This window comes from Oncorhynchus nerka, linkage group LG12 (genome assembly GCF_034236695.1).
Source record: "Oncorhynchus nerka isolate Pitt River linkage group LG12, Oner_Uvic_2.0, whole genome shotgun sequence".
Classification (NCBI taxonomy): domain Eukaryota; kingdom Metazoa; phylum Chordata; class Actinopteri; order Salmoniformes; family Salmonidae; genus Oncorhynchus; species Oncorhynchus nerka.
Genome location: NC_088407.1, coordinates 44,284,392 through 44,306,004, shown reverse-complemented (window position 1 = coordinate 44,306,004; position 21,613 = coordinate 44,284,392). Strand labels below are relative to the sequence as shown.

General features: G+C 44.3%; 1 protein-coding gene across 1 annotated transcript in view; it reads left to right on the top strand.

Moving 5' to 3' along the window:
* LOC115138263 (ALK tyrosine kinase receptor-like) overlaps window positions 1–17,657 on the top strand; it is a 683,992-nt gene extending 666,335 nt beyond the window's left edge. The window contains exons 24-29 of the mRNA XM_029674939.2: window positions 570–667; window positions 7,680–7,772; window positions 14,731–14,832; window positions 15,371–15,505; window positions 16,300–16,390; window positions 16,733–17,657. Of these exons, the coding sequence (XP_029530799.2) occupies window positions 570–667; window positions 7,680–7,772; window positions 14,731–14,832; window positions 15,371–15,505; window positions 16,300–16,390; window positions 16,733–17,569 (1,356 nt within the window). The 3' untranslated portion in view covers window positions 17,570–17,657. The remainder of the gene's footprint in view (window positions 1–569; window positions 668–7,679; window positions 7,773–14,730; window positions 14,833–15,370; window positions 15,506–16,299; window positions 16,391–16,732) is intronic.
* Window positions 17,658–21,613: the final 3,956 nt, after the last annotated feature.

The following is a 21,613-nucleotide window of genomic DNA, read 5'->3' as shown; positions in this document are numbered from 1 at the left end:
AAAAAGAAGGGTCAACACTGCAAATATTGACTCTTTGCGTCAACTTCATGTAATTGTCAGTAAAAGCATTTGACACTTATGAAATGCTTGCTTTTGGCCACGACTGTATACTTTTTTTCTACTGTATTATTGACTGTATGTTTGTTTATTTCATGTGTAACTCTGTGTTGTGGTATGTGTCGAACTGCTTTGCTTTATCTTGGCCAGGTCGCAGTTGTAAATGCAAACTTTTTCTCAACTAGCCTACCTGGTCAAATAAAGGTGAAATAAATAAATAAATAAAAATAGACCAGCATGGACCAGTTTGAAATGTATGCTGTTTTCTTCAGCAGGGTCACCACTGACAAAGAACCCCTCAATAACCTTCTTTTTTTTGAGTGTAGGGGTACTTTATTGAGTAGATTAAAATATTTCAGTCTGAAAGCTAACAGAAGAACAACAAAAGTGTTTGGCTGCTCTGCTCTTCAGTACATCCGTCTGTCTGTCTGCCCACCTGTTTGTATCTCTGTATATGTCTCTCTGTATGTATGAGTATGATCTCTCCCTCTCTGTCTGGTATGTCTCTATAGGAGCACCCCTCTAGTCTCTCCATGGTGGACCTGCTCAACGTGGCCAGAGATATCGCACAGGGATGTCAATACCTGGAGGAGAACCAGTTTATACACCGGTAGGCCTACTATGGTAGAAAAACATACATGGACTTACACTACAAGACCAAAAGTATGTGGACACCTGCTTGTTGAACATCTCATTCCAAAATCATGGGCTTTAATACGGAGTTGGTCCCCCATTTGCTGCTATAACAGCAGGGCAGAAATTTGACGAACTGACTTGTTGGAAAGGTGGCATCCTATGACGGTGCCATGTTGAAAGTCACTGAGCTCTTCAGTAAGGCCATTCTACAGCTAATGTTTGTCTATGGAGATTGCATGGCTGGGTGCTCAATTTTATATACCTGGCTGAAATATCCAAATCCATTAATTAGAAGGGGTGTCCACATACTATTGTGTATTTATAGTGTAAGTGTGTGCACATAGTGTTCACATATAGTCAAACCAGCATAATATGCAGTGACAGACACATACTCTTTCTCACACACAAACTCATTTTACCCACTTACCCACTTATACATACCAGCACACATACGTGCGCACGCACACACAAACAAACACACAAAGACACAGACCCCACATTCACACACTCTCAAACAGTTGCAAACACTTTCTCAAACTACAACAACATATGGGTTTCCACATGCACTCACCGGCCAGTTTATTAGGTACACCACCCGTTCACAAAAAGTCACAGTCACCCTGCACATTGCCCTATCTGGACAAGAGGAATAGCAATCTAAGAATGTTGTTTATTGACTAAAGCTCAGCCTTCAACACTATAGTACCCTCCAAGCTCATCATTAAGCTTGTGCCCTGGGTCTGAACCCTGACCTATGCAACTGGGTCCTGGACTTGCTGACGGGCCACCCCCATGTGGTGAAGGTAGGGAACAATACCTCCGCTATGCTGGTCCTCAATACAGGGGCCCCACAAGCGTGCATGCTCAGACCCCTCCTGTACTCCCTGTTCACCCATGACTGCGTGGCCACGCAGTCAATCATCAAGTTCGCAGTCAACACAACAGTAGTAGGCCTGATTACCAACAATGAGAAGACAGCCAACAGGTAGGAGGTGAGGTCCCTGACGGAGTGGTGCCAGAAAAATAAAATAACCATAACCCTCCCAAAACCCTGCCCCGTGGTCGAACCCTCAGGGGCGTCACACCGTATACTCTTGCTGGCCATCGATGACCCAGGGGGGAGGGATGAGCTTAGAAACAGAAGACAAAGGACTGTGAGACACAGGCTTAATCCTAGACATAAGGTAGGGTGAATAAGGAGGAGGGTACGGGGATGGGAAAAGGACCAATGCAACGGGGGCCAGTTTGCGGGACTCCAACTGAAGGGGCAGGTCCCGAGTGGAAAGCAATACCCTTTGCGGTAGCGGAGAGCAGGGGTCCAACGACGATCCGCTTGTCGATGATACCTGGAGTTGGTCTTGAGAATTGCCGCCTGAGCTCTTCTCCAGGTACGTCGACAGCAGCAGACAAACATCTGGGCCGAGGGTACGCTGACCTCCTGCTCTTGTTCCGGGAAGACTGGAGGTTGATACCCCAAAGAGCACTCAAAAGGAGAGAGTCCTGTGGCCGAACAGGGAAGGGTGTTCCAGGCATACTCCACCCAGACCAGTTATCGGCTCCAGGTAGTGGGGTTGGTTGAGACCAGGCATCTCAGAGTGGTTTCTAGGTCCTGATTTACTCGCTCCGACTGGCCGTTGGATTGGGGATGAAATCTGGAGGACAGGCTGGCCAACGATCCAATAAGGTTGCAGAATGCCTTCCAGAATTGAGACGAGAACTGAGGACCCCGGTCGGAGACCACGTCCATGGATTGGGAAGATGTGCTGCACCATAAGCTGGGTCGTCTCCTTGGCTGAGGTTAGTTTGGGGATAGGGATGAAATGGGCGGCCTTGGAGAATCGATCCACTACCATCAGAATAACAGTGTTGCCATCAGACGGAGGGAGCACAGTGACAAAGTCCAGAGAGATATATGGAACAGGGACGATGAGGGACAGGTAGTGGTTTAAGGAGGCCCGAAGGAGCTTGCTGTGGAGTCTTGTTCTGAGCACGAGTTGATGAATGCAGAAATGTCAGGAACCAGAAACATTGTCGGATGAAGGCTAGGGTACGACGGGAACCTGGATGACAGGTCAGCCTTGAGGAATGAGCCCATTCCAGAACCCGGGACCGGATAGAGTTAGGAACAAATAACCGGTTAGCCGGGCCCCCTTCAGGTTCCGGCTGGGAACGTTGGGCCTTGCGAACCAAGGTTTCAACCAATGAAGGGGCAAGGCATAAGGTAGGGAGAATGGTTTTCGAGGGTGTGGCAGAGGAGGCAGAGGAACTGTATATGCAGGAGAGGGCGTCCAGCTTCACATTTTTGGACCAAAGGTGAAGTTGAATCTGGTGAACAATAAAGCCCACCGGGCCTGCCTGGAGTTAAGGAGCTTGGCTGTACTGAGATATTCCACATTTTTACAGTCGGTCCAGACCAGGAAGGGCTGTTCCTTCCAGCCAATGCCTCCACTCCTCCAGCTCCAACTTGACAGCCAGGAGTTCTCTGTTGCCAACGTCATAGTTCCTCTCTGCCGGACAGGATGGCCCCCACTCCAACATCACAAGCATCAACCTCTACCACAAATTGACGGGATGGATCCGGATGGACGAGGATGGGTGCTGTGGTGAACCGATGTTTCAGGTCCACAAAGGCTTTGTCAACCGCTGGAGACCATGTGAGCGGTACTTCGGGAGAGGTGAGTGCCGAGAGGGGGGTCGCTGAAGTTCTGTAGCCCCGAATGAAACGGCGGTAGAAATTAGCGAACCCCGGGAAACGTTGCAACTGCACCCTGGACGTAGGCTGAGGCCACTCCACCATCGCTTTCACTTTTTCCTAATCCATTTCCATCAGCGATGACATATCCTAGATAGGAGATTGTTGAGCGGTGAAACTCACATTTCTCGGCCTTCACAAACAATTGGTTCTCCAGGAGATGCTGAACGACTCGTCTATCATGAAGAATGTGTTCTTGAGCAGACCGGGAAAAAACAGGATGTTGTCAAGGTAAACGAACATGAAACGGTTTAGCATGTCCCGGAGCACATCGTTTACTAGAGCCTGAAAAACAGCGAGTTGGTGAGTCCAAACGGCATGACCTGGTACTCATAATGTCCACTGGCTGTATTAAAGGCTGTCTTCCACTCATCTCCTTCGCGTATCCAAACCAGGTGGTAGGCATTCCGAAGGTCCAGTTTGGAAAAAATGGTGGCTCCCTGGAGTGGTTCGAAGGCCGAGGAGAGGAGGGGTAGGGGATAATGATTCTTGATCGTTAAATCATTAAGACCCCGGTAGTCAATGCACGGACGCAGGGTCTTGTCCTTCTTCTCCACAAAGATAAACCCAGCGCCGTGGGGGAAATGAGTGACACCTGGAGGGGGTGGAGACAATCACAATAGCGATTGCATCATCTGTGGATCTGTTGGGGCGGTATGCAAATTGGAGAGGGTTTAGGGTTTCTGGGATAATGGTGTCAATGTGAGCCATGACCTGCCTTTCAAAGCACTTCATGGCTATAGACGTGAGTGCTACGGGCCGGTTGTAATTTAGGCAGGTTACCTTAGTGATCTTGGGCACAGGGACTATGGTGGTCTGCTTAAAACATGTTGGTATTGCAGACTCAGTTAGGGAAGGGTTGAAAATGTCAGTGAAGACACTTGCCAGTTGGTCAGCACATGCTCGGAGTACACGTCCTGGTAATCCATCTGGCCCTGCGGAATTGTGAATGTTGACCTGTTTAAAGGTCTTACTTACATCGGCTACGGAGAGCGTGATCACATAGTCGTCCGGAACAGCTGATGCTCTCATGCTTCAGTGTTGCTAGCTTCAAAGCGAGCATAGAAGTAATTTAGCTCGTCTGGTAGGCTCGTATAACTGGGCAGCTCTCGGCTGTGCTTCCCTTTGTAGTCTGTAATAGTTTGCAAGCCTTGCCACATCCGACGAGTGTCAGAGCCGGTGTAGTACAATTCGATCATAGTCCTCTATTGATGCTTTGCATGTTTGATGGTTCATCGGAGGGCATAGCGGGATTTCTTATAAGCATTCGGGTTAAGGTCCCGCTCCTTGAACGCAGCAGTTTTACCCTTTAGCTCAGTGCGAATTTTACCTGTAATCCATGGCTTCTGGTTGGGATATGTATGTACGGTCACTGTGAGGACATCGTCATCGATGCACTTATTGATGAAGCCAGTGACGGATGCTGTGTACTCCTCAATGCCATCGGAAGAATCCCGGAACATATTTCAGTCTCTGCTAGCAAAACAGTCCTGTAGTTTAGCTTCTGTGTCATCTGACCACTTCTTTATTGACCGAGTCACTGGTGCTTCCTGCTTTAGTTTTTGCTTGTATGCAGGTATCAGGAGGATATAATTATGGTCACATTTGCCAAATAGAGGGCGAGGGAGAGCTTTGTATGCGTATCTGTGTGTGGAGTAAAGGTGGTCTAGAGTTTTTTTCCCCCTCTGGATGCACATTTAACATGCTGGTAGAAATGAGGTAAAACGGATTTAAGTTTCCCTGCATTAAAGTCCCTGGCCAATAGGAGCGCCGCCTCTGGATGAGCGTTTTCCTGTTTGCTTATGGCCTTATACAGCTTTTTGAGTGCGGTCTTAGTGCCAGCATAGTGCCAGCATATAAATATATGGGGGATTGGAAATTATGGAGACAGTTGCATTGATGGAAGCCACAATCTATCCCCAATATTAAAGCTGATCCACCCCTTTAAAGAAAAAAGGATAAAAACATATTTACAATAATTTACTCTATCTGCTGTCCTCCTTTAAAAAAATTTTTACCTTTATTTAACTAGGCAAGTCAGTTAACTTCTTGCGTCGAGCCAACCCGGATCCTGGATCATGACTACAGCCTCAAGCTCATTACCATAACGCAACGTTAACTATTCATGAAAATCGCAAATGAAATGAAATCAATATGCTTGCTCTCATGCTTAGCCTTTTGTTAACAACACTGTCATCTCAGATTTTCAAAAAATATGCTTCTCAACCATAGCAAACTAGCATTTAGCATTTAGCGTTAGCATTTAGCATTAGCATTTAACGTTAGCATTAGCAGGCAACATTTTCACAAAAACCAGCAAAAACATTCAATAAATCATTTACCTTTGAAGAACTTCGGATGTTTTCAATGAGGAGACTCTCAGTTAGATAGCAAATGTTCAGTTTTCCTGAAAGATTATTTGTGCAGGAGAAATCGGTCCGTTTTCTGCGTCATGTTTGGCTACCAAAAAAAAACGAAAATTAATTCATCCAAACGCCAAACTTTCTTCCACATTAACTCCATAATATCGACTGAAACATGGTAAACGTTGTTTAGAATCAATCCTCAAGCTGCTCAACCACATATCTCTTCATGATATATCATTCCTGGAAGTCTCCTCTCTGTCTCAATCACATGGATGAATGCGAGCAACAATTTCAACAAAGGACACCGGGCGGACCCCTGGTAAATGTAGTCTCTTATCGCCAATCTTCCAATGATATGCCTACAAATACGTCACAATGCTGCAGACAACTTGGAGAAACGATAGAAAGGGCAGGCTCATTCCTGGCGCTTTCACAGCCATATAAGGAGACAATGAAAAACAGAGCCTCAAAAATCCTGCTCATTTCCTGTTTGAAGTTTCATCTTGGTTTCGCCTGTAGCATTAGTTCTGGGGCACTCACAGATAATATCTTTGCAGTTTTGGAAACGTCAGAGTTTTGTCTTTCCAAGGCTGTCAATTCCATGCATAGTCGAGCATCTTTTCGTGACAAAATATTGCGCTTAAAACGGGCACGTCTTTTTATCCAATAATGACATAGCACCCCCATAGGTTGAAGAGGTTAAGAACAAATTCTTAATTACAATGACAGCCTAGGAACAGTGGGTTAACTGCCTTGTTCAGGGGCAGAACGACAGATTTTTACCTTGTCAGCTCGGGATTCGATCTAGCAACCTTTAGGTTACTGGCCCAATGCTCTAACTACTAGGCTACCTGCCACCCCATAAGAGAGAGTGGCAGAAACATTATGTACAAAATAAGTTACAAATACTGGAAAAAACACACACAATAGCACAATTGGTTAGGAGGTCGTAATACGGCAGCCATCTCCTCCGGCTCCTCCTCTGGCACCATATTAGATTAACCTCGACAGGACCGCAGGGGAGAAGGTGAAAAGATTCAAGTTCCTCAGCGTACACATCACTGAAAATCTGAAATGGTCTACCCACACAGACATTACACAGACATTACAGATGCACAATTGAGAGCATCCTGTCGCACTATATCACCGCCTGGTATGACAACTGCACCGCCAGCAACCGGAGGGCTCTCCTGAGGGTGGTGTGGTTTGCCCAACGCATCACTGGCAGCACACTGCCTGCCTTCCAGGACACCTACAGTACCCAATGTCACAGGAAGGCCAACAAGATCATCAAGGACATCAACCACTTGAGCCACGGCCTGTTCACCCCGCTATCATACAGATGGCGAGGTCAGTACAGTTGCATTAAGGCTGGGACCGAGACACTGAAAAACAGCTTCTATCTCAAGGCCATCAGACTGTTAAATAGCCATCACTAGCCGGCCTCCACCCAGTACCCTGCCCTGAAGTTAGAAACTGTCACTAGCCGGCTACCACCCGGTTACTCAACTCTGCACCTTAGAGGCTGCTGCCCTACTGGTCACTTATATAGTGGAACACTAGTCAATTTAATAATGTTTACATACTGTTTTACTAATTTCATATGTATATACTGTATTCTACTGTATTCTAGTCAATGACACTCCAACATTGTTCATCCTAACACTTATATTTTTCGTAATTCCATTCTTTTACTTTGAGATTTGTGTGTATTGTTAGATACTACTGCACTGTTGGAGCTAGGAACACAAGCATTTTGCTAGATTTGCAATAATATCTGCTAAATATGTGTATGTGACCAATAAAATGTGATTTGAACACACACACACTCACCTCTGTAAGGTTCTTCTTGTCTTGTTACTTTGCAGGGACATTGCAGCTCGGAACTGCCTGCTGACCACCAAAGGACAGGGGAGAGTGGCCAAGATAGGGGACTTTGGAATGGCCAGGGACATTTACAGGTACTGCCATCACACACACTCTTTAAACCCAGCTACTATGAAGGTATACTTTTGTGGTCTGGGATGGTCTGGCTGTCTGGGTTACTGCCTCTCGAGCACATGTACAATATACTGCTGCAAGCATGGGTCGAGTCTGGCCTACTGCTATTTCAGCACTCTCTCATTTATATTTCACCTTTATCCAAACATGACAAAATATGTAAAGAGTGGGACTGTCCCAAAACTTTGCCCCAGTCTAAAGTCGTTTGCACTCTGAAGCAGGTTCTCATTAAGGATTGGTCTGTATTTTTCTCCATTCAATTGTTCCCTCTATCTTTACCAGTGTCCCAGTCCCTGTAGCTGAAAAATATCCCCATAGGATGATGCTGCCACCACCATGTTTCACAGTAGGGATGGTGTTAGATGGGCGATGAGCTGTGGCTGGTTTTCTCCAGACATAGTGCTTTGCATTCAGGCCACAGACCAGATGTGGTAACTCGTATGTCTAATGTTTAGTAATGATGTTTGGTACAGTGGACGTTTAGTTAAAGGGCTTTATAACTGAAAACATAGCCATGTATCAACCGACGTGACATCAAAGAGTGCCAACCAACTTTCTGGTAGAGATTGCAATGATGAATGCTAAAATTGTTGCCTGTAATAAAGCCCAGTGCGCTATGATAAACTGTATCTGACGGCTTTAATGAAGTGAATTTCAGTCATAGTCTAGGACCAATAGGAACATTGACTGAATAATCTGCTTTCTACTATTTAGCGAGAGGCACTTCTATTTCTATTGAAGAAGCCAAATTTTGATTCTCAGCTTCTAACTCATCAATATGCTAATTAAAGACAGCTTTTTATGTGCTCTAGAGAACAATATATGCTTAGTTTAACCTGCATGCAGTTTCAGGTCAATAAAGTTTTTCTGTAATACAATGAAGGCAGACTGTAGTTCAGATAGAGCCTGGCCAACCGTGGCGGCAATAGCATACACAACAGTGTCAACGGCATACAAGTGCAGGTACTGTACTTATTTATATATATTTTTTTACAGATAAGTCGATATTGTTAATGAAAACAGTTAACAAAGACCCAGAACCGACCCATGCGGGACAACTTTCGTAATATCCAGGAAAACTGATCACTCACCATTCGTAGATATGCTTCGAGTTCTATCTGTCAAGTCATTTTTAAACCAGTTATATGTAGCCTGCTCTCGGCCAATTGAGGAAAGACTCTGAATTATCAGTGAGTCATCAATAGTATTGAAAGCCTTTGACAGGTCAATGAAGATGAGCAGCACAATGCAGCCTTTTATCCACACAGTTAATAACATAATTTATAACTAGGGATGCAGCAGAGATAGTGCTGGTCTAAAACCCGACTGATGTACATTTAGGATACATTTCAAAGATAAGAAAGATCTTACCTGATAATAAATCAAGGCTTCTAATAGTTTAGCTAGACAAGAAAGTTTAGAAATAGGGTTTTAATTATTTAGGTCACAAGTGTCACCACCTTTGTTAAGGGGGAGTACATGGGCCGCCATCCAAACCAGATATAATTTTCAGGTAAAAAATATGGATTAATGATTCAACAATCAGAGGGGCAGAGAGCTGCAGCAAAAATGGATCAAGCATATCAGCTCCAGCGGATTTTCTTTTACATCAATCTTAAGCAAGGCATCTAGCACCTCACAGATAGTAAATTGTTGAAATGAAAACAAAGATAAAATGAACTAGATGTTATTAACTTGATGTTATTGATCATGATTTATTATTGAAAAAACTAACTTGCCATCACAAATCAAATCAAATGTATTTATATAGCCCTTCGTACATCAGCTGATATCTCAAAGTGCTGTACAGAGACCCAGCCTAAAACCCCAAACAGCAAGCAATGCAGGTGTAGAAGCACGGAGACTTGGAGAGTTACTTATCCAATAGAACTCAGAGTATTCTTCAATGGAAACTTCTCTAACATCAGCTATGTACAGTGCGGCAGGGCCGCTGCCTTGGGGCGTTACACTTCTTTATTTTACAAATGATTTGCCACTTGCCTTACAAGAAGATAAAATGACTGTATGCTGATGATTGCACAGTCTACACATCAGCACCTACAGGCACTGAGACTCTTAGGAAGGAGTTACAGTCAGTGTCAGAATGGGTAATTAGCAATAAACTGGTCTTAAATACATCTAAAACCCAAAGCATTGTATTTGGTTCAAAGTATTCTAGACCTAAACCTAAACTGCAGTTGATTATGGTTGAAGAAACTGAACTCATAGGAGTAACATTGGATGGTCAGTTATCATGGTCGCTGCATGCGATCCATTCCGTTGTCCTGTTTGTAAGGCAGAACACCGGATCCGCGTCGCGGAAAACATATTCTTGGTCGTACTGATGGTGAGTTGGCGCTGATCTTATATTCAGTAGTTCTTCTCGACTGTATGTAATGAAACCTAAGATGACCTGGGGTACTAATGTAAGAAATAACACGTAAAAAAACAAAAAACTGCATAGTTTCCTAGGAACGCGAAGCGAGGCGGCCATCTCAGTCGGCGCCGGAGGTTGATTACGGTCTACAGTCAATCACGGACTACAAGAAGAAACCCAGCCCAGTCACGGACCAGGATGTCTTGCTCCCAGGCAGACTAAATAACTTTTTTGCCCGCTTTGAGGACAATACATTGCCACTGACACGGCCTGCAACGAAAACATGCGGTCTCTCCTTCACTGCAGCCGAGGTGAGTAAGACATTTAAACGTGTTAACCCTCGCAAGGCTGCAGGCCCAGACGGCATCCCCAGCCGCGCCCTCAGAGCATGCGCAGACAAGCTGGCCGGTGTGTTTACGGACATATTCAATCAATCCCTATACCAGTCTGCTGTTCCCACATGCTTCAAGAGGGCCACCATTGTTCCTGTTCCCAAGAAAGCTAAGGTAACTGAGGTAAACGACTACCGCCCGTAGCACTCACTTCCGTCATCATGAAGTGCTTTGAGAGACTAGTCAAGGACCATATCACCTCCACCCTACCTGACACCCTAGACCCACTCCAATTTGCTTACCGCCCAAATAGGTCCACAGACGATGCAATCTCAACCACACTGCACACTGCCCTAACCCACCTGGACAAGAGGAATACCTATGTGAGAATGCTGTTCATCGACTACAGCTCGGCATTCAACACCATAGTACCCTCCAAGCTCGTCATCAAGCTCGAGACCCTGGGTCTCGACCCGCCCTGTGCAACTGGGTTCTGGACTTCCTGACGGGCCGCCCCCAGGTGGTGAGGGTAGGCAACAACATCTCCTCCCCGCTGATCCTCAACACGGGGCCCCACAAGGGTGCGTTCTGAGCCCTCTCCTGTACTCCCTGTTCACCCACGACTGCGTGGCCATGCACGCCTCCAACTCAATCATCAAGTTTGCGGACGACACAACAGTGGTAGGCTTGATTACCAACAACGACGAGACGGCCTACAGGGAGGAGGTGAGGGCCCTCGGAGTGTGGTGTCAGGAAAATAACCTCACACTCAACGTCAACAAAACTAAGGAGATGATTGTGGACTTCAGGAAACAGCAGAGGGAACACCCCTATCCACATCGATGGATCAGTAGTGGAGAGGGTAGCAAGTTTTAAGTTCCTCGGCATACACATCACAGACAAACTGAATTGGTCCACTCACACTGACAGCGTCGTGAAGAAGGCGCAGCAGCGCCTCTTCAACCTCAGGAGGCTGAAGAAATTCGGCTTGTCACCAAAAGCACTCACAAACTTCTACAGATGCACAATCGAGAGCATCCTGGCGGGCTGTATCACCGCCTGGTACGGCAACTGCTCCGCCCTCAACCGTAAGGCTCTCCAGAGGGTAGTGAGGTCTGCACAACGCATCACCGGGGCAAACTACCTGCCCTCCAGGACACCTACACCACCCGATGTTACAGGAAGGCCATAAAGATCATCAAGGACATCAACCACCCGAACCACTGCCTGTTCACCCCGCTATCATCCAGAAGGCGAGGTCAGTACAGGTGCATCAAAGCTGGGACCGAGAGACTGAAAAACAGCTTCTATCTCAAGGCCATCAGACTGTTAAACAGCCACCACTAACATTGAGTGGCTGCTGCCAACACACTGTCATTGACACTGACCCAACTCCAGCCACTTTCATAATGGGAATTGATGGGAAATGATGTAAATATATCACTAGCCACTTTAAACAATGCTACCTTATATAATGTTACTTACCCTACATTATTCATCTCATATGCATATGTATATACTGTACTCTAGATCATCGACTGCATTCTTATGTCACTAGCCACTTTAACTATGCCACTTTGTTTACTTTGTCTACATACTCATCTCATATGTATATACTGTACTCGATACCATCTACTGTATGCTGCTCTGTACCATCACTCATTCATATATCCTTATGTACATATTCCTTATCCCCTTACACTGTGTATAAGACAGTAGTTTTGGAATTGTTAGTTAGATTACTTGTTGGTTATCACTGCATTGTCGGAACTAGAAGCACAAGCATTTCGCTACACTCGCATTAACATCTGCTAACCATGTGTATGACAAATCAAATCAAATTTGATTTGATTTGATTTATCATGGTAAAGTCATATTGACAAAGTTCTTGTGAAGATGGAGAGATGCTTTGGCAATGTTAACACATGTTTCCCATGCCAATAAAGCCCTTGAATTGAATTGAATTGAGATGTATGTCTGTTATAAAAAAAAATATTCAGATTTTTTTTTTTACACAAAGATCAACTGTACTAGTTGTTCAGGCTTTGATCTTGTCGCATCTTGATTACTGTCCAGTAATAAGGTCAGCAAAGAAAGACTACACTTGGCTCAAAACAAAGCAACATGCATGATAGTCTTTCATGACTGAGGGTTGAGTAGAAATTGACTACTTCTCTTCTAGTCTTAAAAAGAAACAATTGTGTGTTGAAAATGCCTAACCACTTATATAATCTACAGTTGAAGTCGGAAGTTTACATACACCTTAGCCAAATACATTTAAACTCAGTTTTTTCACAATTCCTGACATTTAATCCTAGTAAAAAGTACCTGCCTTAGGTCAGTTAGGATCACTACTTTATTTTAAGAATGTAAAATGTCAGAATAATAGTAGAATGATTTATTTCAGCTTTTATTTATTTCATCACATAGCCAGTGGGTCAGAAGTTTACATACACTCCATTAGTATTTGGTAGCATTGCCTTTAAATTGTTTAACTTGGGTCAAACGTTTCGGGTAGCAAGCATCCCACAATAAGTTGGGTGAATTTTGGCCCATTATTCCTGACAGAGCTGGTGTAACTGAATAAGGTTTGTAGGCCTCCTTGCTCACACACACTTTTTAATTTCTGCCCAAAAATAATCTATAGGCTTGAGGTCAGGGCTTTGTGATGGCCACTCCAATACCTTGACTTTGTTGTCCTTAAGCCATTTTCCCACAACTTTGGAAGTATGCTTGGGGTCATTGTCCAGTTGGAAGACCCATTTACGACCAAGCTTTAACTTCCTGACTGATGTCTTGAGATGTTAATTTTCATTCCTCATGATGCCATCTATTTTGTGAAGTGCACCATTACCCTCCTGCAGCAAAGCACCCTCACAACATGATGCTGCCACCCCCGTGCTTCACGGTTGGGATGGTGTTCTTCAGATTGCGAGCATCCCCCTTTTTCCTCCAAACATAATGATGGTCATTATGGCCAAACAGTTCTATTTTCAAATCAGAGGACATTTCTCCAAAAAGTACAATCTTTGTCCTCATGTGCAGTTGCAAACCGTAGTCTGGCTATTTTATGGTGGTTTTGGAGCAGTGGCTTCTTCCTTGCTGAGCGGCCTTTCAGGTTATGTCGATATAGGACTAATTTTACTGTGAATATAGATACTTTTGTACCTGTTTCCTCCAGCATCTTCACAAGGTCCTTTGCTGTTGTTCTGGGATTGATTCGCACTTTTCACACCAAAGTACGTTCATCCCTAGGAGACAAAACGCATCTCCATCCTGAGCGGTATGACTGCTGCGCGTTCCCATGGTGTTTAAAAAATAAAAAATAAACTGTGGGTTTTCTTTGGATTTTCTTTTACCATATCTATTGTGTTATATTCTCCTACATTATTTTAACAGTTCTACAAACTTCAACGTGTTTCCTTTCCAATGGTACCAATTATATGCATATCCTGGCTTTAGGGCCTGAGCAACAGGCAGTTTAATTTGGGCACGTCATTCAGGAGGAAATGGGGAAAAAAGGGGCCTAGCCCTAAGAAGTTTTAAATATTAGCCACTATCAGAGTCTAACTTTGGTAATACCCACATACATTTATAACTGTAGCATTAGTGTTAGTTTCCTTAAATTTGTAGCCTACATTTTGCATTATTCCATTCCATTACTTTACCTTTCTTTCCTCTGTCACATCCGTGTAGTTGTTCATTTAACCTATTGACATGTAACCTATTTGAATCATGATGGAACTCATAGAATTCCACGATGAGTGAAGATTAAATAGAACTATTGTAGATATATAGAACTATTGTTCAACCCCTAAGTTACAATAATGGGGCGAGGGGGGCTGTAACAATAGTGAGGTGTGATTGTCAGGATAACTTAATGGCATGTCTCAGGCATTCAGGATCCTTAGTCTCCACCGAGTGTTATTAACACCCATGTTCCCTTTATACTACAGTCGGTGGAGAATCCAACTTTTGAGTGTTCCGAGATAAAACACTTAAGTTCTTCCAACTGGAATGGAAGTGGCTAGTCTTCAGAGGTTTAAGGATAATTAGGAGTCAAACTAGGGGCTCTGTCTTCATTTATTTTCCTCTTTTTCTTTCTGTTCTGTTTTCATCCTTTTTTCTACCTGCTGTGCTTTCAATAAAGTCATGCAGCGTGTCTAACAAGATCCCCCTGCGTGTGTGAACGGGTTTGTCTCCACACAGGGCGAACTACTACAGAAAGGGTGGGCGCGCCATGCTGCCTGTGAAGTGGATGCCTCCCGAAGCTTTCATGGAGGGGATCTTCACATCCAAAACAGACACGTGGTACGTTCCATTGCAACTCACTCTCAATGATGTCTCAGTTCTCTTGAATGTCACTCCCTTTCATTTCACCCTTCCGTCTCCATTACCTCCCCTTTTCCGTCCTTCAATGGAACTTTATCTTTTTCACCTTTTGAAAGCCTCCTCTCTTTTACTCTATCTGCTGTCCTCCTTTTTTATTTTTAATGTAACCTTTATTTAACTAGGCAAGTCAGTTAAGAACAAATTCTTATTTACAATGACGGGCTAGGAACAGTGGGTTAACTGCCTTGTTCAGGGGCAGAACAAAAGATTTTTACCTTGTTAGCTCAGGGATTAAATCTAGAAACCTTTCGGTTACTGGCCCAATGCTCTAACCACTAGGCTTCCTCCCTCCCTCCTTCACCCCTCACTTTGCCCTTATCACCCTTAAGATTTATGATTCTCTCTCCCGTCTAAAAACTAAATACAAATTATTCCTCTCTTGCTCCCTCACCTACCTCTCACTCCCCCCCTCTCACTTTCCTTCTTCCTCCTACCTCTCTCTCCTACTTTCTCTCAGGTCCTTTGGTGTTTTGCTATGGGAGATCTTCTCTCTGGGCTATATGCCCTATCCCAGTCGCAGTAACCAGGAAGTGTTGGAGTTTGTCACCAGCGGGGGAAGGATGGACCCTCCCAAAAACTGCCCAGGGCCCGTGTAAGTCCAATCACATACCACCCAAACACATGTAGCAGATGTGTGCTAGTGAAGCACTTTCTTGAGATTGAAAGTGAACTGTCACTCAGTCAACTTCCGTCCCTGTCTGAACTGTCACTCACATAGGGATGGAATTTACTCTGTTACATACAGATTACACACACAACCTCACAGTATACTGTTTTCACTCATGCACACACATAGAATGCAGATATACACATGGATACAAGCAAACAAACACACAAAATACCAATAACTTCTCAAGCTTTCATCACATTCTCGCCCATCGCTGATCTTTCACGCCGACTCCATGCATGACAAACCACTTTTATTGTCCTGATTCTCCTTTGAACTCTGCCGGCTGTCAGTTTTAGCCTTTGTATCACCACGTTTTTTCTTTGAAAAATAAACACAGTTCCCATGTGTTACAATTAATCTGCGTCACGAAGGGCTCACAATAGGCATGTCACATTGCCAAAGAATATTACACAAGAGTAATGATTGCAAGTCAAATCTAATTCAGAAACAAGCTTGATTTTGCACTTTCTTGGGGGTACCCCAGGATTCCGTTTTACCCCGACTGACTTTTCAACGGTGATCACTCAAACTAGTGGGATATTACACTTAATTCAGAATGATTTGTATTAAATCAGTTGAGTGGTATTATGACGGGGAGGCGGCACTTTTGATAAAGTGTGCGTGAGTTTGTGTCTGTCAAATGATTATCATCGAAGGGGGAAATATGGTTTTTGATTGTGCTTGTGGTCGTGTGTGTGTGTGTGTATGTGTTTCAGATACCGAATAATGACACAGAGTTGGCAGCATCAACCGGAGGACAGGCCCAACTTCTCCACCATCTTGGAGAGGATTGACTACTGCTTACAGGTAGGGAGTGTGAACATCGAGAGTCAACACCCATCTGCACTGGAACTGTGCTCAAGTATTAAATGTCTGTTTAACTGCCAAGAGGTTATTTTATTATGTATGGCTATTTTAAAATGTGATACAGCTCATAACTCGTCTGTCTGTGTGTGTAAAAGCTGTATTCCTCTTGGGATTGTTTCTGTCATCTACTTAAATAAAGTCAATCATGGTTGCATTAGAATTGACATTTTGAACTCTACTTGTGTAGTGTCATTTCTACAAATTCAGACATCGGTAATGTTCATGATGTCATTGCACGTTGTTTGCCATTGTTAGTGTCTAATGCTCCCCTATCCTCTCCAGGACCCCGATGTGGTGACTGTTACCTTGCCTGTGGAATATGGGCCCCTCCCCGAAGCGGAGGAGCAGGTGCCCATGCGCCCTGAGGATCTCACGGCCTCTCCCCTGCTGGTGTCCACTCAGATGGCCGACGGGGAGGGCCCTGCACCGCCACCCTCTGCCCCCGACTCCAACGAGGAGAAACGAAGAGTCAAGCAGCCCCTCCTCCTTTCCAGCCAACCCCCCGAAACTGTCAAGCCCCAGATGATGGCGCAACAACCCCAGTTCTACCCCCACCCTCAGACATTCACCACAACCACCATCACAGCCACCTCCTTCATCTCCACCTTCAAGGCGCCTCCCCCCATCTCCACCCAGCAGCCCAACCCAGAGGGGGGCCACATTAATCTGGCATTCACCCAGGGCTACCCTAAGGATAAGGATGGTCACAATGGGAAGCCCACCAACCTGTGGAACCCCACCTATGGCTCCTGGTTCCTCCAGCAGCAGCAGAGGAAGCAGCAGCAACAGCAGCAGCAGCAAAGGCAGGGATACATGGGCAGTGGAGGTGGGGGCTTGGAGGTGGGAGGGTTCCGGGCGAGGGGCAGGAGTACCAGGGGCGGACTGTGGCCGAGGCTGCGGGGGCCCTGGGTCTCCAGCAACAGCAGCACAAGCAGCAGCAGTTCCAGCCACCGTATCCCTTCCATCCACAGCAGCAACAGCATCAACAACAGCAGATGCAGCTCCTGCACCACCAACATCAGCAGCAACAGCAGGGGCTCTGCAAGCCCCTCTTGCCCCCTCCTCCCCCACCCCAGGCCACCTTCTCGGATATCACTGCCCCTACCCCGCTCCTGTTAGATTCTGCCACCCTCCCCCAGTCCCCCTCTTCAGACTTCGCCACTTCCCCTGCGGGAACATCGGCTACGGCTACCAGGAGCAAGGGTTGCCCCTGGAGGCGACCCACCACCACACTAACCCTGTCAACCCCCATACTCCCCGTCTCCTCCTCCCCGCCACCCGTGGCCCTCCAGAGAGGAGTGGAGGGGACCCAGCTGTCGCTGAGCTGCTCGACGACGGCCAAAGCCGAGGACAGCCGTCCGCTGCTGGTCACCATGGGGACGGTGCAGGACCCCAGGCTGCCCCGGATGGAGGGCCACAATGCCACGGTGCTTTAGCCCAACCTCCATCTTTATTTTTGTCTCTCACCTCAGAGACCATGTGTATAGGCAGATAGGCGTACAGCCAGACTAGATGGTACACAGTGCAACATTGTGTCAGGACAGTACCCGCCGCCTTACGACCCCCCCCCCCCCCGTCTCGACACCTTGGTTTCATCCACAGATTGGATTGACCCATTTTTACCTGGCCAATGGTTGCAGAGTCCAAAAAAAAGGTAAAATAATCTCTAAAATGGTTGCGGAAATACCAATGGGTGTTAAAGTAACTGCCCAGTGTTTCCAGATTTCTATTAAATTTGACTTATAATTACTTACAATATGAGAGAAATAGTTTTCCTTCCAAAAATGGTTAAATTAGTATGTTAAAAAGTAGCTTTTCTGTGTTGGAATGGTGTGCGCGTACCCCAACAACAGAATGGTGTGGACTTATACCAGTCATAAACAATATTCACGTAAGTAGCCCACTGATTGGCCAGCTCATCCTCCTCCAGACCACTGATTGGCCAGCTCATCCTCCTCAGGGAGATGATATGTTCTATGAGGAAATAGCAACCATTTTTTTAAAGAGAGTTTTGAAGTGCCCCCCCCCCCAATTCATGCTTTGGCCACAAATACGAGTATCGGACGAGTCAACAACATTAACAGAATATAAAAGTTAGATTTTCACTGGGCAGTTACTTTAAAGCACATTGTAGAGCTTCAAAGACCATTGGGAAGAAAAAGTTGTGGACCATTGGCTAGAAAAACAGGAACGATGGACATTTTGCAACACCTGCTAAAATGTAGCCGCTAAGGGAGTGATACACTATACGAAGAGAGCGGGCTGAATGAGTTGTCAGCTATTGTAACAGGACAGGGTGAAACGTTTCCATCTGGTTGAACAAGTTAATTTATCCGCAATGTTTTCACGAGTCGACCGCTTATATTCGTGGCTCTGTAGATGTCAATGCAGCCTTTCATCACAAGTCATTCGGGCAACAAACAGTTTGTGTTTCACAATCAAAAACATGTAGAACATGGTAACTGAGAACAATACACATCTGCCAGATGTGTAACTGACTGTAGCATTAATTAACTTATTTGGCCGTCAATCATTGCAGTTCATCCATTTCCTTTGGGATTTCTGGCCTTGGCAGTTGATTCACCAATCAGAAATGATTTTTTTCAAGAATATTGTGAGAATCGTACACTGGATTCCGGAGAAGATGAAAGTGTTTGTTGATGTTTGCCTGCCTTCTCATTTATTTATTATTTTGGGAACTCTGTATATAATTAAATGGACCCACTTCTTTTACCCAACCATATCCAAAATCATTTGACATTGGTTAGCTATTTGGCATTTTTTTAGAAGCAGGAATTTTTGTCCAATGTCGAATTAAATTGACCAATGAATGGTATTTCAGATAGTTGGAAACTAAATGCACTCATCTAGTTGAATGTTGCTATGGTATGAGGGTGGGAGTGAACGGGAATTGTTGGGGGGGTGTAATGGTGCCATAAGCACTGCATGTGGGTGGCTATTTTTTAACTTTAAGGTGCGTGAGTAAGGGGCATTCATCTGTGTGTGCATATGTTTGTGTGTTTGAGAGAGAGGAAGAGATGGAGGGAGAAGGGGGAGAAAGAAAGAGAGATAAAGAAGGTTATTCGAGGCACAATACTATGGGGCTTACTTTATACCGTTTATTCAGGCAAGTTTACCTTCCATTTCTCATTGGAGATTTTTGATATGTATATATTATGGCCCTCTATGGAAAGACAGAAATTAGTGTTCCATCAACATCCATGGACACATAGTTGGAGATTAATTTAATTTGAATGTGTGTTTTTAAAATAGGAAATGTTGCCATTTTTGCTGGGGGGCTTTTTTCAACAACCCTTTCTTGATTCATAACTTTTTTCTTTGCCTTACCCAGCAACTATATTTAACATTGCTGAATAGGTCTTTACCCCTAAACTGCTATTTTAAAGTACTCAATGTTAAAACATTTGCATAATTTATCTTTTCTATTTTAAGAACGACTATTGTAGAATATAAAGTATTCTGAGTGAAAGGTTTGAATACAAATTGCTTGTGGTCCACTTGTGAAAAATCTATGGTTAATATTTTGTGAGGATCTAACTTCTTACGCCATCAGTTATCAACCATGTCTACATTTACATTCAATGTGCATAGCCTCAACACTGTCAATGCAGTCTGCTTTTATACATTCAAAAAGATTGTGATTATGAATTAATTTTAATGTACAGTGCGAATCAACTTTCATGTACTTAAGTCTCAAATGGACATGAGTGCTAGTCTATGCTAAGCTAAGATGAAGTTGATTTGAGTGTATCCAGGAAGTGCCAATGTGTCAGTTGTTTGCCTGGCTATGTTGTTAACCCTTTACTTGAACACTCTTTCATAAAGCTTTACAAGCCGTTCTAGTGAAAACATTTGATAACACAAGGTGTTGTTTGGTTTATGCTTATGATAGAGGGTTCAAGTAACATGTTGCACTATTGCTCATCTCCAGTGGTTGTGTTCACATAATTTTCTGTTTCTTTGCAGCCACTCATCTGAACTCCGTTGCTCCTTGTAAAAACCAACTGAATTGCATCTGTAACATGTTGTAATTATGATGTATTGTACTATGACTGGTAACCTCTGTATGTTGCCCTTCAGATGACATCTGCCAAAATTAATAAATTACTATATAATGACTATTGGTTGCTGCTGCCAGACTTTACTTAACTCACTCAGACTTAGGACACGAGTCACTCCGTATCGTGGAAGTTCAGCGTTATAGCACGATTAAAATTGAAAGGAAATTCCTGATTGAGCCGACGTTTACCATGAATGCAGTCTCCGCTAACGTGGGAACATTGCCTTACCATTTTTATTGCGCTGTAGCACAGATCTTTAGCGCTATGGATTGAATCGAGCCCTTATACACAGTAGCAGATAGATATTGTTTTTGTCCATGTGGCAAATGCAAAAAACAGCAACTGTCCAGTTGAATAGGGACATCCTGTAAATATTGTTACAGAGGCCTTTAATTGTTCAGAGTAAATTGGCATACTTAGATATTTCTTGGGAAAGTCATGAATCCCGGAAACTCGCATATTTTTCATTGAGTTAGAAGGAGCTGTGTATTTCAGTATAAAACAGTGTGCCAGAGCAGTAGTTGAATCAACAAATAAAGGGAATAAACCATGTTATTACAGGACTGATGGAATCTGGCCTCCAAATGAGAACGGTTGAGCCCTATTTTGTAATCGAACAAAAAGTGTAACCCCCCCAGACATCTCTCTTCTCATCAGATATACAGTGCATTCAGAAAGTATTCAGTTCCCTTGAGCTTTTCCACATTTTGTTATTCTAAAATATATTAAATAAAAAAATAGGCAAATTTATTTAAAAAAAAAGATACCTTCTTTACATCAGTATTCAGACCCTTTGCTATGAGAGTCAAAATTGAGCTCAGGTGCATCCTTTTCCAATGATCATCTTTGAGATGTTTCTACAACTTGATTGGGGTCCACCTGTGGTAAATTAAAATGACTGGACATGATTTTGAAAGACACACACCTGTCTTTATAAGGTTCCACAGTTGACAATGCATGTAAGAGCAAAAAATAAGCTATGAGGTCGAATGAATTTTCCGTAGTGCTCCAAGACAGGATTTTTTCGAGGCTCAGATCTGGGGATGGGTACCAAAACATTTCTGCAGCATTGAAGGTTCCC